Source organism: Microcaecilia unicolor, chromosome 3 (genome assembly GCF_901765095.1).
Source record: "Microcaecilia unicolor chromosome 3, aMicUni1.1, whole genome shotgun sequence".
Classification (NCBI taxonomy): domain Eukaryota; kingdom Metazoa; phylum Chordata; class Amphibia; order Gymnophiona; family Siphonopidae; genus Microcaecilia; species Microcaecilia unicolor.
The window spans coordinates 209,592,320-209,608,365 of record NC_044033.1 but is presented as its reverse complement, the minus strand read 5'-3'; the positions used below and the strand labels follow the sequence as shown (position 1 = coordinate 209,608,365).

Here is a 16,046-nt window from a genome sequence, read left to right as displayed (position 1 = left end):
CCACCGGCTCTGGCACAGACCATATAAGTCTGCCCAGCACTATCCCTGCCTCCCAACCTCCAGCCCCGCCTCCCACTACCGGCTCTGCTATCCAATCTTGGTTAAGCTCTTGAGGATCCATTCCTTCTGAACAGGATTCCTTTATGTTTATCCCACGCATGTTTGAATTCCATTACCGTTTTCATCTCCACCAGGTGTGATACATTTTAAGGTGTAAGATGTCATCTTGTGCAAGACAGAAGCAGACAACACACAGTTCCCAAGTCCTCTGATCAATGAGATGTCTCCATCCATCCCCTGCCAAGCAGTAACATCAAGGCAGGTGTAGTGAGGAAATGAAATGACAGGAGAAAAAAGACAAATGGACAGCCGCTTGAAGAATTAGCAGAAGACAGACAGGAAAGCGGGAAAGAGAAATTGGAACCAACATGATGGAAAAATAAAATGTCCAAAGGTAGAAAAATCATTTTATTTTGAATGTTTTAAATGGAATATGTTAGCTTTGGGAAATGTGCATAGTGGATGTCTTTTTATTGTGTTAAGTAGAAAAGGAAATGCGCTTTTGTTTTTCTCCAGTGTTGCAGTGCATGCTGAGGTTCCCAGTTCAATTTTGTCTACATATTTTTATTTCTAATTTGTGATCCCTTGTTCTGTAATTTGTGAGGGTCTGTCAGTGTGACTGTAATGGCAGATGAAGAGAGTGGAGGGGAGGGGAGGGGAGGGGCTTCTTTATTTTCTGCCCTGGTCACCAGCATGGTTAACAGCAGCCCTGACCCTTGCTGTGGCTAGTGGGGATCCCCAAGCCCTGCCAGCTGGGGATCTCTTCTGGGGCTGCCCGAGCTGCATCCGCGGAGCTTGGCAGATGGGGGCAGCATCCTGGAGCCACTGACAACTAAGCATGTATGGGGTGCTGGCATCAGTGGCTCCAGGCGTTGCTACTGCCTGCTGGGCTTGTCGGGAAGGAGTTCTGGCCATCTCTGGTGGAGGTCCCCAGCTGACAGAGATTGGGGAGGAATCCTCATCAGCTAAAGTATTTATATTTTGAGTTGGGGACGTGCTGGGGGAGAGAGAAAATGTTGTGCCCACCCACTTTGTGCTCAGGTCCACCCAAAATTGGTTGTCTGGCTACACCACTTTTGACTTACATGTGTATAGTTACTTATTTTCATTATAAAGAAACATCAAACATGCACTCATTGGTACAGGCAGTGGACTAGACAGTATTGATGAACTAGGAGAGGGAGGAGCAATCGGGGGTCCTTCCAAATCCCGCCTTCTATTGATGCGTCCGTCCTTTGCTTGCGGGAGCCGGAAGTTGTCGCCGGCTTATTGGCTCCTCCCGTCAGCCTGCACAAAGACTCTCGAGCACGGAACAAGGGGACTTTGAAGTGCGATAACGATTAGAGAGAGAGAGGTAAGCGGGGAGGGAAGAGTCGGGCAACTTAATCGGTCGCGTATCCTCCTTGCTCTCCCCCATCTATCCCCCTGCGCGGTCGATACCGGAGTTGGGGACTTTTCTCTGCGCAATTAGCCCGCCATTTCGTGGCTAGCTGCCCGGAGATGGCGCTCAAAGGGGCGGTGAAGTTACTACCGTTGTGGCGGCCTCTTTGTACCGGCAGGGGGAGGGGATCAAAGATGGCGACTGCGCCGCCGCCGTCGTCTCAGCTGTGGTTTTTATCCTCTGGCCATCGCTGCCATCCCGCGCGCTCTATTCGTGCTTCTCTGTAAAAGCGGGAGGTGGGTAATTGAGGACCCCACAGTGGTCTCTATTTCCTGCCGATGGCCTCTTAGAACGGTGTTGTGAGTGAGAGCAACTCATGATGGATACGTGTAAAGATTGAGCTAATCTGAAATTTTTACGTTCTTGCAGATTTAGGATCTAGGCCTCATAGTATGCAAGAAGGATGTTGGTAGCTGTAGCTTGTGTGCAAATGCTGCTTGTAGGTTGGGTGAGATTAGATGTTAGTTGTATTGATCTTCTATAGTTGGGGGGGGGGGGGTAACATATTTTAGGAAAGGGCTGTTAGTAGTCCCAGATTGTGTGTTACTTGGGTGGGGGGAGGGGAAGCATATTTTCAGGACAGTTTACAAATTGCATGTTGGGGATGCATATTTTGGCCTGGGCCCTAGGGTCTTTGTTTTTTTAAAGGGAGGTAGGTGGCAGTGCTGCAATATTGTCAGCTGTAGTTTGTTTGCCAGATTTATCAACATTTGCTTATTTCTGATCTGAAGAAGTTACCTTTGAAAGCTAATGAAAACATATATTAAGTTAGTCCAATTAAAAAGGGTTTTTTTTGTTCTTTTCTGTGTTTTGTTTCCATTTACTACCTTTAAAAGTGGACTAACATGGCTACCACCGTCACTCTGCTCATTCCAAATATGGAAGGAAGATGATGGCTTTAAGCTTTGCCAGTATTGTAAATTGGGGAGTGGTTCTTACAGCTCTGTATTTCTATAGGTTATGTTACCTGAGTAGGTATAAGGTCAGAAGGGTGACAAAACTGATGAAGTTAGAAGAAAGCTCTTGAACAGGTTAGGTAGGGGTCATTAGCTTGGAGAAGAGACTATGACGGGTCTATAAAATCATGAGTGGGATGGAACAGGAAAATAAGGAAGAGTTTGTTATGCTTTTGATTAGTAGCAGCATGGATTGGAGTTTCCCTATTTAGGGTCTAGAGCAGGGGCTTCCAACCTGGACCCTCAGCCTGGTCAGGTTTCCCCAGTGAATATGCACGAGATCTGTTTGCATACAATGAAGGCAGTTAGTGCAGATAGATCTCCTTAAGATTGCCTTGATATTGGGGATTGTGTTTCTACCATTAAGCCCTGAACCACAAACACGGTGAAAAAAACACCAGTTTGTGAACTTGAATCTTGGATTGATTTAAATCTGGTTGTGAGTGGATTTGTGGAGTTATGCTGCTCAGGCACATGCTAACTATGTGGACATAATTGACTGGTGAAGAGGCCCTTTATGGGGGCAAAAGGATTTGGATTACCATTTATACGATGTTTGTGGGGGGGGGGGGGGGGGTAGATAGTAGATGAGTTGTATTAGTTAGCAGTCTCCATGTTGGGGATGGTATGAATGTGAAAGTATGAGTGGTATGAATGTAGGCTGTTGAATTTTTATGTTTGAAATATTCATTAATATAAAGAATACTGAATTAATAAAAGGTGAAGAATAACTGTGGAATTGTTATGTGCATATTCATTGGGGAAATCCTGAAAACCCAACTGGATAGTGGGCCACAGGGACTGAGGTTGGACACCCCAGGTCTACTGGCTACCCCCCCCCCCCCCCCCCCCCCACACACACACACACACACACACAAAGGGACCTGCAGTGGACTTGATTGGACTGGCCCAGCTGTGTGCTTTTACCTCCCTTTCACACCTCCTTTTTATTACAAATCCTGAATAAATAAGTTCATTTGTATGTTAACCGACTGTTAAACTTCTCAGAGGCTCATAAACTTAGTCTAAACTGTGAGCATCATTGTACAGTATCAATTCTTCAATATTTAATTGTATTTAACACTTGAGGTGACACGTTTTTAATGCTTTTGTTCCTCCTCTCCCCATCTTTTCCCCATAATAATATAGTAACATGGTAAGTGACGGCAGATAAAGACCTGAATGGTCCATCCAGTCTGTCCAACAGTTGTATTAGTTATTATCTTTGTTAACTTTGGAAGCCTGTGGTGTCCCTTACACAAACACCTTTGGTACTGTATTATCTACAAACCCGCCTCCTATTTTCCTCTTTCGTCCCTTTATACTGGACCACAGATTCTCAGTCAAGTTATAGGTAACATTTAAAAGTTTGCCTACAAATTTGTTTTCTGCTTTTTTTTGTCAACTCGGGACTATCCGACAGCTTCTTGATACTTCAAACTTTTTATTCACTAATCCTTTGTTGACTTTATGACTTGAGTATTTAAGCATTATTTATGCTGGCCTCCCTCACTCGTCTCTTCGGAAATTGCAAACACTACCAAAACACACCCATTAGGTTATTATGCAAGGCTAACCGCTCAGACCATACTTCACCGCTGTTGAAAAAATATCACTGGCTTCCCATTGAACGGATCACCTATAAAGTTGCTCTGCTTACCTTCAAAACTCTTCATGTTGGTATCTCTGACTATCTGTCCCGCCTTAATATTCTCTACTGTCCCACTAGATTTCTCCATTCAGTAAATGATCATTGGTTAGTACTGCCCAGACCAAGGCTAGTCTATCTAGAATCTGCACGGCACAGGGCTTTCTTTTTTCTTTCTTCACACACTTGGAATAGTTTATCCCTCGCACTACGAAGTAATAGCTCTTCTATGAGTTTAAAGCAGACTTAAAACTGGCGCTTTCGGGGAGACTAGCTATTCCGTTCATATTTGCCGTTTACTGTCCTCTGCTTGTCCTTTTCTACGTTTCCAATATGAAGTTAATTTTCCCCTTCCCTATCATCAAGCCGATCAATTCATAGACTGGTGGGTTGTGTCCATCTACCAGCAGGTGGAGATAGAGAGCAATCTTTTGCCTCCCTATATGTGGTCATGTGCTGCCGGAAACTCCTCAGTATGTTCTCTATCTCGGCAGGTGTGTGGTCACACGGCAGCAGCTCTGGCTAGGTCTCCAAGCCTAATTGTTTAGGTTTTGTTGAGTACCTGGGGTTGAGGGCTCTTCGTGAGCAAGTGCAAACCTGGTGGTTCCGGGTCCCTCCTTTTCTCCCCCCTCCCGCTGGCTCTTAAAAAAAAAAAAAAAAATTTAAACGTTCAAAAAGGACGTCCATTTGCAGTTGCTCACTGGAACAAGTCGTCGCTGCTCGGAGCAAGAAGCAGGTAATTTTTACCTTTTACAAGCGGGCAGGGGGTTCCCCGAACGGTCTCCACGTGGCTATGGCCGCGGATGGCAAGGGCACGAAAAAACACTCCCCGGAACGCGTTCGCACGCCTAGCGGGGAAGCGGGGGAATCGAAGGTAGAGTCGCCCTTTTTGGGCGCCCTTTCGGAACCGGGGGAGTTAACCGTTTTTTTTCCCCTGGCGTGGCGGCCTTTCCCGCCTTAGGCGCCCATCCCCCGCTGGCCGCCCTCCCGGTAGTGTCCGGCCAAGCGGCTCGGTCGGCTTCTTCTTTGGCCGCCCTCGAGATGGGAGACGTTAACAGCTTGGTCGCCCTTGAATCGGGCGACAGTAAGAAGTTGGCGAAATTAAAACACCCTTCTTCCCGCGCGGCTCCTTCTCGGAGTTTCGCGCCGGACGCCATTTTGGACGCGCAACACTCCTCTCCCCTGCTACTGGGAGCGCAGATGGAGGGCGTCTTTAGGGCCGCGGCACAGGCTGCAGAAATGCACAGACTGGGGGGTTTCTCCCCTGAGTTCATTTTGCTGCTGCATCAGGCCTTTCTTATGCAGAACACTGCCCCTGCCCACCTCTCTGATCGGGGTGATGAGGCCTCTATGCTTAAGCGCCCTCGGGTGGATCTTCCACCCTCGGGGGACTCGGTCTCCTCTGATGTGGATGACGGCAGCGTGTCTGAGGTCTCCCAGAGATCCTTAGCGGAATCGACGGAAGAGACTGATCCCCGCTCGGATGGAGTGGACGACCCCTCTGCAGCGCGGCTTTTTCGCTCAAGAGGATTTGCCCAACCTGCTTGTGCAAGCCATGAGCATTTTGAAGATTGCCTCTTCGGAGGAAGGCTCTCTCTCAGCCTCTACTGGCTCCGCCATTATGCTGGGAACGAAGCGCCCGCCTAGAACCTTCCATGTGCATGAAGCCATGCAGACCTTAATTTCAGCGCAATGGAATGCCCCTGAGGTGAGCCTGAAAGTAGCCAGGGCTATGTCCCGCCTGTACCCCTTTCCTGAGGGGGAGCGGGAAGCCTTTGTCTGGCCCACGGTAGATTCCTTAATCACTGCCGTGACTAAGAAAACGGCGCTGCCGGTGGAAGGTGGCACTGCCCTGAAGGACGCCCAAGACTGGAGAATGGAGGCTGCCTTAAAGTCGTCCTTTGAGGCGGCCGCTCTGAGTTTGCAAGCCTCGGTTTGCGGCTCCTATGTGGCTAGGGTGTGCCTGACTGTTTTGCAGCGGGCTTCCCCCTCGGACCCTTCCTGGAGGGTGGAATGGCCGACCATGGAGTCGGGTCTGGCCTACTTGGCAGACTTGCTGTATGATGTTTTGAGGGCCTCGGCCAAGGGCATGGCTCAGTCTCTGCGTGGCGGTGGCTCTGGCTGAAGCACTGGTCTGCTGACCATGCCTCTAAATCTCGCCTAGCCAAGTTGCCTTTTAAAGGCAAGTTGCTCTTTGGGGACGAGCTGGACAAGATCGTGACGGAGCGCGGCACGTCCAAGGGCAAGAGGTTGCCCGTCCTGGTCCCTCTAAGGGCCGATTCCAGGAAGCTTGTCGGTATCGCCCGGGCAAGTCGGCCTCCGCTTCCTTTAAGCGGAACTTCTCCTCCAAGCAGCATTCCTTTCGTAGGGACCGCCGTCCCGGAGGTTCGTCCTCTGGCGCGCCCCCAGGGTCGCGTAACCAATGACGGGGATCTGGTCCATGGCCCAGTGCAGATAGGAGGAAGGTTGTACTCGTTTCTGGGCGAGTGGACCAGGGTAACTTCAGACGCTTGGGTTCTGGAAGTCATCAGAGACGGCTACTAGCTAGAGTTCTGCCGACCCCTAAGAGACGGGTTTGTAAACTCTCCTTGCAAGTCTCAGGTCAAAGCAGCTGCCGTGCAGCAGACTTTGAGCAACCTGATCCGCCTGGGCGCAGTGGTCCCGGTGCCAATAGATCAGCTTGGCAAGGGGCGCTACTCCATTTACTTTGTGGTACCAAAGAAAGAAGGGTCCGCTCGGTCTATTCTTGACCTCAAGAGAGTCAATCAGGCCTTGAAAGTTCGGCACTTCCGGATGGAGACCTTCTACTCCGTAATAGCTGCGGTGAAAAAGGGAGAATTCCTGGCCTCCCTGGACATCAAGGAAGCTTACCTACATATTCCCATCTGGCCGCCTCATCAGCGCTTTCTGCACTTTGCAGTGCTGGGCCGACACTTCCAGTTCAGAGCCCTCCCGTTCGGGTTGGCTACGGCTCCGAGGACCTTCTCCAAAGTAATGGTGGTCATCGCGGCCTTCCTCCGCAAGGAGGGAGTGCAAGTCCATCCCTATCTGGACGACTGGCTGATCCGAGCCCCTTCCTATGCGGAGTGCGGGAGAGCTACAGACAGGGTCATTGCTCTTCTGAGCTCCCTGGGATGGATCATCAACTGGGAGAAAAGCCAGCTACTCCCGACTCAGTCCCTGGAGTATCTGGGAGTTCGATTTGACACCCAAGTGGGCAGAGTGTTTCTGCCGGACAACCGGAGTGTCAAGCTTCAGACCCAGGTGGGCCAGTTCCTAGCCTCCTCTACTCTTCGAGCTTGGGACTATGTGCAGCTGTTGGGCTCCATGACGGCCACGATGGAGGTAGTGCCCTGGGCCAGGGCTCATATGAGACCACTACAACACTCTCTTCTGCAGCGTTGGACTCCAGTCTCGGAGGATTATGCCGTACGCCTTCCTTTGGATCCAGCGGTGCGAAAGACGCTGAGCTGGTGGCTGAGGCCAGGCAAGCTGTCTGCAGGAATGCCTCTTACGACCCCGGAGTGGGTTGTTGTCACGACGGACGCCTGCTTGATGGGCTGGGGAGACCACTGCCTGGGACGGACAGTGCAGGGGCTCTGGTCTCCTGCAGAGACGAAACGGTCCATCAACCTTCTGGAACTCCGAGCCATTCGGTTGGCGCTTCTAGAGTTTCTCCCGGTACTGGTGCTGAGGCCTGTACTGGTCCTGTCGGACAATGCCACGGCTGTGGCCTATGTCAATCGCCAGGGAGGCACCAGGAGCGCCCCTCTAGCCAAGGAGGCCATGAAGCTATGCCAGTGGGCGGAAGCGAATCTGGAACAGCTGTCGGCGGCCCACATTGCGGGAGTCATGAATGTCAAGGCGGACTTTCTCAGTCGCCATACCTTGGATCCCGGAGAGTGGCAACTGTCTGCTTGGGCGTTCTTGGACATCATGAAACGCTGGGGCCGGCCGAGCCTGGATCTGATGGCGTCCTCGGCCAATTGCCAAGTGCTGCGCTTTTTCAGCAGAGGACGGGACCCTCGATCTCTGGGAGTAGATGCTCTTCTCCAGCAGTGGCCGGCACAGGAGTTTCTCTACGTGTTCCCGCCCTGGCCCATGATGGGCAGGGTTCTAGGCCGGGTGGCAAAGCATCCGGGCCGGGTGATCTTGGTGGGTCCGGATTGGCCCAGACGTCCCTGGTATGCGGACTTAGTCAGACTCTCGGTTGACGGCCCTCTGCGGCTGCCAGCGGAGCGGGGCCTCTTACATCAGGGTCCCGTGGTGATGGAGGATCCCTCCCCCTTTGGTCTTACGGCCTGGCTCTTGAGTGGAAGCGGCTGAGGAAGAAGGGCTTCTCAGACAAGGTCATAGCCACTATGCTGAGAGCGAGGAAGCGCTCTACTTCCACCACTTACGCCAGGGTTTGGCGTACCTTTGCATCGTGGTGTGAGGCAGGCTCTGTATCGCCCTTCACTGCTCCAATATCTTCAGTGTTGGCGTTCCTGCAAGAGGGGCTGGAGAAAGGCCTGTCGCTCAGTTAGCTGAAAGTCCAGGTGGCGGCTCTAGCTTGCTTCAGGGGTCGTCTGAAGGGGGCTTCCCTGGCTTCACAGCCGGATGTGGTACGCTTTCTCAAAGGAGTTAATCACCTGCGCCCCCCTCTGCACTCGATAGTGCCTACGTGGAATCTCAATCTGGTGCTACGGACCTTGCAGAAGCCGCCCTTTGAGCCCTTGCCAAGGGCATTGCTGAAGGACTTGACGTTGAAAGCAGTCTTCCTGGTGGCTATCACATCAGCCAGAAGAGTTTCAGAGCTCCAGGCGCTCTCGTGTAGAGAACCGTTCCTGCGATTCACTGAGGCAGGAGTATCGATTCGCCCAGTGCCGTCCTTCCTGCTCAAGATTGTTTCTCGATTCCATGTGAATCAGCAGCTTTACCTGCCCTCCTTTCGTAGGGAGGACTACCCAGAGGAGTACCCTGCGCTCAAATACCTGGATGTTAGATGGGTCATCATCAGATACTTGGAAGTGACCAATGATTTCCGGAAGTCGGATCATCTGTTCGTGCTGTTCGCAGGCCCTCGTAAGGGTCTGCAGGCATCTAAGCCTACGGTGGCACGTTGGGTCAAGGAGACGATCGCGGCAGCTTATGTGGCGGCAGGGAAGATTCTGCCTATTCAGCTGAAGGCACACTCTACTAGAGCACAAGCAGCCTCGTTGGCGGAGTCCCGGTCTGTATCCTTGGAAGAGATTTGCAGAGCGGCTACTTGGTCGTCGGCTCATACCTTCTCACGACATTACTGCTTGGATGTGGCTGCTCAGGCCGAGGCCCAGTTTGGGGCTTCAGTTTTGCGTTCAGGGATTTCCATGTCCCGCCCTGGGTGAGTACTGCTTCGGTACATTCCACCAGTCTATGGATTGATCAGCATGATGATATGGAAGGTAAAATTATGTATCATACCTGATAATTTTCTTTCCATTAATCATAGCTGATCAATCCATAGCCCCTCCCAGATATCTGTACTGTTTATATTCTGGTTGCATTTCAGGTTCAAGTTTAGTCTTCAGTTCCTGTTCAGGAGGACTTCGTGTTCAAGTTTTTTCAATTGGATTCTTCAAGAGTTGAGACGATTTTGTGTTACAGTGAGCTGCTGCATTCCTCTCCCCTCCGTTTTACGGGGCTGGATTGAGACCTAAATTCTGCCGGCGCTCCCTCCCGCTTCGTGTGGCTGTAGGGTAGCTTTGTATCCCTCCCGCTTCGGCGGTGTTAGGGTAAGCCAGCTCCTGTTGCGGTAGCAGGATAAGCCAGTTCCCCCCCCCCCCCCCGCGCTTTGGCGGGTGTGGTTTCCCGCCCACCGCCCCGGCGGTGGTGCGCTGGAATATTTCCCCTCCCCTGCTTCGGCGGTGGTGAGCTGGGCAGAGTGTCCCTTTGTGGGTGTAATTCTCTAAGTGCTGAGTCCTGCGGATGGAGCTTTGATATCGACATACTGAGGAATTTCCGGTAGCACATGACCACATATAGGGAGGCAAAAGATTGCTCTCTATCTCCACCTGCTGGTAGATGGACACAACCCACCAGTTTATGGATTGATCGGCTATGATTAAGGGAAAGAAAATTATCAGGTATGATACATAATTTTACCTTCTCATGTTATATTGAACTATTTTTTACCTCTATGATTGTGTTGCTTTCCTGTAATTTAATGGAGTTACTTTCCGCCTTCATTTTTAGTCTGTACATCGCTCTGCTCGTCAGCTAGAATGGTATAGAAAGTCTTGGAAATAAATAAAGGCTCTCATCATTTTTGACATCTTCCATTCCTTAGCGTCCCTCCGGACCAGTCCAGGATTGGACTGATCATTTGTGCATTCCTTCCAGCAGGTGGAGACTGAGAACTTCTGACTCTAGAGAGCCAGTAAGAGCCCTGGTCATGTGACAGTAGAGTCAGTATTCTCAGTCTCCAGCAGGTGGAAGGAGGTGAGCCCTTTAGTGTCTCTCTGTTTTCTTTGGGGTCTTTAAAAAAAAAAAAACAACACAACACTTTTAGACCTTTTTGGAAACAAATAAATGCTCTCATCACCTTTCACATCTTCCGTTTTCTAGGAAGACATCCCACACTATATCTTACTTTCTTAAATGCAATCTGTGTGAGAGTGAGGGATTAACTGTTAGTTGTGTGTGACATACTAGCAGTTGCATTTTGTGCTGATCAATGGTAGTAAGGTTGGGGTACTGTGTGGCAGGCAGTCACAAAGTTGCTCTGTGTAGAGAGCAGGGAACAGCGGTTACATATTTCAACTTCTGTCTTCTTCTCATCCTCAGATACTTGGTTTTCAGAGAATATCCTCTTCGTTTCCTGAGGTCATGGCAGAGAATGATGTGGACAATGAACTGCTCGACTATGAAGATGACGAGGTGGAGAACCAGGCTGGAGGTGATACAGCCGACGCCTCTGCCAAGAAGGACGTGAAGGGTTCTTACGTCTCCATCCACAGCTCCGGCTTCCGGGACTTTCTCCTGAAGCCCGAGCTGCTCAGAGCCATTGTGGATTGTGGCTTTGAGCACCCCTCTGAAGGTACACATGGGGCTATTTTAAGGTGGCTTGTTCTCATGGAGCATGCCGTGAGGGGTTCTCTCAGGGGTAGTGTCTCCAAATGGGTTCGTTTTGCACATACCGTTTATAGTAATGAACCACACTCCTAAGCCAGGGTATGTTGAGAATGATCTTGTTTTCTCAAATTTGTAGCCAACACTCACCATAGTACTTGCATTGTGCTAAAGAGCTTGTCCCTGGAGTTCATAAGATGTAATAGGTAACTTGTCCAGGAAATATTTCTGTATCTTTTTATTCTTTCCGTCACGTTTTCTTGGTCATGGACTTCATTTTGTGGTACTTGAGGATCTTCTGTTCTCTCCACACAATTGCTTTGATCTGGCACTTCAATGATCAATGCTATTCTGTCTGGTGGGGGGGGGGGGGGGGTTTGTTACCACTCTTTCTGGTTTCCAGGCATCAAGCTTTTTATCAGTTGGTATGGTGGACAAGTGAAGATTTTATTACATTTGGTATACCACAGTAGGTCTATAAAGACTTCTATTAAAATAAGATTGGGGATAGGGAATGACAGAAGGAGGGACTATAATAGAAATATGGGCTGTCAGTCTGCAGAGTGTTTTTGAGTGTTTTGTTGAACAGAAGGAAGAAGGTTGATTCTTAACTTGCAGAGGGAGGGGATTCCGTGCTCAGTCATGTGAACAGACGGGTTAGTTGAACTGAGGTTTAGAAAAGGGGGTCGTGAAGGGGCGTCAGTCCATGTTCACAAGTAATGTGACGCCAGACTTCTGCAGGAACATTTCACGTCTATATGTCTTGGTTTTCTTTCAGTGCAACATGAGTGCATTCCGCAGGCCATCCTGGGTATGGATGTGCTGTGCCAGGCCAAGTCGGGTATGGGCAAGACAGCTGTCTTCGTGTTGGCCACTCTTCAGCAGCTGGAACCAGTTACGGGACAGGTGAGCCCCTCGCTCCTTCCCTAAAAGAAATGTGTATTTTTAGCGGCACCACACTCTTGTGTGTGGAGATTGAGAGAGCAGTCAAAGTGGGGTGAGATCTAGCAAGTTTAAAATGTTCTTTTAACTTTTTTTTTTTTTTTACACCCAGTGAAAACAATAACATATCCGATTCACTCTTCAATCGTGCTTGTTAATTAAATTTACTCAGTGAAGGTTTTCCTCATGAATTGAGTGGTGGTTGGGAGTTTTTTTTAACCTATGATTACTTTTTGAAATGTGTGCATATAATTTTGCCGATTTTGCAATCCGGTTTGAGTAACCGTGTTCAGCCATAGTAGTATGAGGTTTTTCCTCCCACTTTTTCATTAAATCAGTGCAATATTCTACCTTTATATTAGTGTGCACATTTGAGATTCACAGTGGGTAGTTCTTTAACAACTACAAAAACCTTTGCATATTTGAGATCGTATGAGCGTATGGTGTGGCTTGAGTTAAATATTGGTACAGGGATTGTGCATATTTTGCAAGGATACGCTTTTTCTTCTGCCAGGTGTCTGTCCTCGTTATGTGTCACACGCGGGAGCTGGCGTTTCAGATCAGCAAGGAGTATGAACGCTTTTCCAAGTACATGCCCACCGTTAAGGTAAGGGGACCAGGCAGCTCCTCTTGGGAAGGGGGGGGGGGGGGTTGAGTAAAAGGATGTAGGGAGCAGTGATCGTAGACTGTTGCATAATTCCTCAGGCAGGGGTGGGGGGACGGAGGGGAATGCTTGTCATCCAGGTTAAATGCAGTGAAGGTGTACATCCTTCTGCAGTGCAGAGTTTGTATAGGAGGAGGGTCATGCCATTTGGAGGATGGGTTACCAATATGGCGGTGGCAGCAATTCGTCTGGTGGTTCTGGTCTCCTCAAAGGCAAATGTTTGCAGAGAGAGAGTCTGGGAGAAGGGAGCGATAAAATGTAGCATCAACTAGCACCTAATACTTTCCTTCCCTCCTTTGTCAGGTCTCTGTATTTTTCGGAGGCCTCGCCATCAAGAAGGACGAGGAGGTGCTGAAGAAGAGCTGCCCCCATATCGTGGTGGGGACCCCTGGCCGCATCCTGGCGCTGGCGAGGAGCAAGTGCCTGAACATGAAACACATCAAACACTTCACCCTGGACGAATGTGACAAGATGCTGGAACAGCTCGGTAAGGGGTCCACGTCTTTACCGCATGGGCTTCCGCCATAGTCTGGTCACAGGAGCAAGGCTGTAGCCTGAGGCTGTCAACCTTTGAGTTTTTGTATAGTATAGGACAGTGGTTCCCAAACCTGTCCCAGAGATTCCCCAACCCGTCGGATTTTCAGGATTTCCACAATGAATATTTTTGGGAGAAATAAGCATTCAAAGGGGGCAGTGTATGTTAATCTACTTCATGAATAGTCATGGTAGATATCCTGAATGTCTGGATGTGAGAGCATCTGGGACAGGTTTGGGAACCACCGGTACAGGATCTAAAGAGAGAGCAAGCTGGGTTCTCGAGGTTACTTAGTCTGTCCTGTTCCCCACCCCACCCGTCCCCGCAGGGTTCTGTTGACTTAAGCCTGCTCTTCAGCTCTTGACTGGAAATTGCACAGTCTTCCATATCATCATGCTGATCAATCCATAGACTGGTGGGTTGTGTCCATCTACCAGCAGGTGGAGATAGAGAGCAAAGCTTTTGCCTCCCTATATGTGGTCATGTGCTGCCGGAAACTCCTCAGTATGTTCTCTATCTCAGCAGGTGGTGGTCACACACAGCAGCAGCTCTGGCTAGGTCTCCAAGCCTAATTTTTAGGTTTTGTTGAGTACCTGGGGTTGAGGGCTCTTTATAAGACTAAACAATAGAACGTAGCAGTAACACTGGAGCAAAAAGGTAACCTAATACAAAATTAAAGTTCCAGTGACGATTACCTAATACAAAATTAACGGATAATGAAGAGTGCCTGATTCTAAATCAAAGCAGCGCGAACGGACAATTAAGAGTGCCCGATTCCAAAGCTAAGTAGCGTAACATTCCATGCCTTATTACCACTTTTTAGTGATTGGATATAACGTGGGAAAGAATAAGAATGCATTAGAAAATAATTAAAAAATAATAATCACAATATAGTAAAAAAAGCTATAAAATTGCAAGCTCACTATAGAATGAAGTTTTTTTAGCCCAATGATCGAATCGTGGTGCGTGTCATAAAAGTTTATATAACCGCACACTAAACCCTGGGTATTTTACCCACGGTTTCTGAGGGGTTTTTCTTCATTTTCTAACGAGCACGTTAATCGTCACTGGAACTTTAATTTTGTTGAGGGCTCTTCTTGAGCAAGTGCAAACCTGGTGGTGCCAGGTCCCTCCTTTTCTCCCCCCTCCCGCTGGCTCCATTGAAAAAAAAAAAAAAAAATTTTGGACGTCCTTAAGGGCGTTTATTTCAACGTTTATTGCAGCTACTCACTGGGACACCAGTTCGTTACAGCTCGGAGCGAGAAGCAGGTAATTTTTACCTTTTTGTAACGGGCCGGGGGTTCCCCGATTGGTCTCCACGTGGCCTATGGCGTCGGAGGGCGAGGGCGCAAAGAATCGCTCCCCGGACCACGTGTGCGCTTCTAGCGGGGATGCGGGGGTCTTAAAGTCTGATTCGCTCTTGTTGGGTGTCAGTTTGGAGGCCGGTCAGTGTCCCGGTTCTTCCTCTGGTGCGGCGGTTTTTCCCGCCATAAACGCCCATCCCCCGCTGCTCGCCTCCGCCATCTTGGCCGGCCACTCTGCTCGGACGGCTTCTTCTTGGGCCGCCCTTGAGGTGGGAGACGTTAATTCTATGGCCGCCCTTGATTTGGGCGACGGCAAAAAAGCGGCCAAAGTTAAGCGCCGTTCTTCCCGCGCGGCTCCTTCGCGGAGCGTCGCGCCGGACGCCATTTTGGATGCGCAGCATGTTTCTCCCCCGCTCTTGCGAGCGACGGTTGAGGGTGCGTCTAGGGCTGTGGCCCAGGCTGCGGAAGTGCACAGTCTGGGGGGTTTCTCCCCCGAGTTCATTTTGTTGCTGCATCAGGCCTTCCTTATGCAAAACGCTGCCCCGGCTCCCTTGTCCGATAAAGGTGTTGAGGCCCCCGGAAGTAAACGCCCTCAGGTGGATTTCCAGGCCTTAGAGGACTCTGTCTCCTCTGATGCAGATGAGGGCAGTGTATCTGGGTTCTCCCAACGGTCCTTTGGGGATTCCTTGGAGGAGACGGATTCCCGCTCGGATGGAGCGGATGACCCCTCTGCAGCGCGGATTTTTCGCTCAGAGGACTTGCCCAACCTGTTAGTGCAGGCCATGAGCATTTTGAAGATTTCCTCTCCGGAGGACGTCTGTCCCTCAGCCCCTGTTGGCTCCGCCATTATGCTGGGGGCGAAGCGCCCGCCTAGAACCTTCCACGTGCATGATGCCATGCACACCTTGATTTCGGCTCAATGGGATGTCCCGGAAGCGAGCCTCAAAGTGGCTAGGGCTATGTCCCGCCTCTATCCTCTGCCTGAAAGTGAACGGGAGGCCTTTCTTTGGCCTACCGTGGATTCTTTAATCACTGCGGTGACTAAGAAAACGGCGTTGCCGGTGGAAGGTGGCACGGCCCTAAAGGACGCCCAAGACAGAAGATTGGAGGCGGCCTTAAGGTCGTCCTTCGAGGCAGCTTCTTTAAGTTTGCAGGCCTCAGTTTGCGGCTCCTATGTGGCCAGGGCGTGCCTGACTATTGTGCAGCGGGCTTCCCCCTCGGATCCTTCCTTGAGGGCTGATTGGCCGGCCCTGGGATCGGGCTTGGCTTATTTGGCAGACTTGCTGTATGATGTCTTGAGAGCCTCGGCTAAAGTTATGGCTCAGACAGTCTCTGCACGGCGGTGGCTTTGGCTGAAGCATTGGTCTGCTGACCACGCCTCTAAGTCCCGCCTGGCTAAGTTGCCTT

The 16,046-nt window shown here is 50.1% G+C and overlaps 1 protein-coding gene across 4 annotated transcripts in view; it reads left to right on the top strand.

Moving 5' to 3' along the window:
* The first annotated feature begins 1,297 nt into the window (after positions 1–1,297).
* DDX39B (DExD-box helicase 39B) overlaps positions 1,298–16,046 on the top strand; it is a 28,558-nt gene continuing 13,809 nt past the window's right edge. Inside the window, exons 1-6 of one of the 4 annotated variants that reach the window (XM_030197340.1) lie at positions 1,298–1,414; positions 2,150–2,153; positions 10,910–11,162; positions 11,973–12,100; positions 12,651–12,743; positions 13,104–13,287. In XM_030197340.1, the coding sequence (XP_030053200.1) occupies positions 10,952–11,162; positions 11,973–12,100; positions 12,651–12,743; positions 13,104–13,287 (616 nt within the window). In that variant the 5' untranslated portion in view covers positions 1,298–1,414; positions 2,150–2,153; positions 10,910–10,951. Of the gene's footprint in view, positions 1,418–1,673; positions 1,738–2,149; positions 2,154–4,518; positions 4,530–10,907; positions 11,163–11,972; positions 12,101–12,650; positions 12,744–13,103; positions 13,288–16,046 lie in introns of those variants that run through there. The other 3 variants (XM_030197342.1, XM_030197341.1, XM_030197343.1) reach the window with 3 other exon arrangements.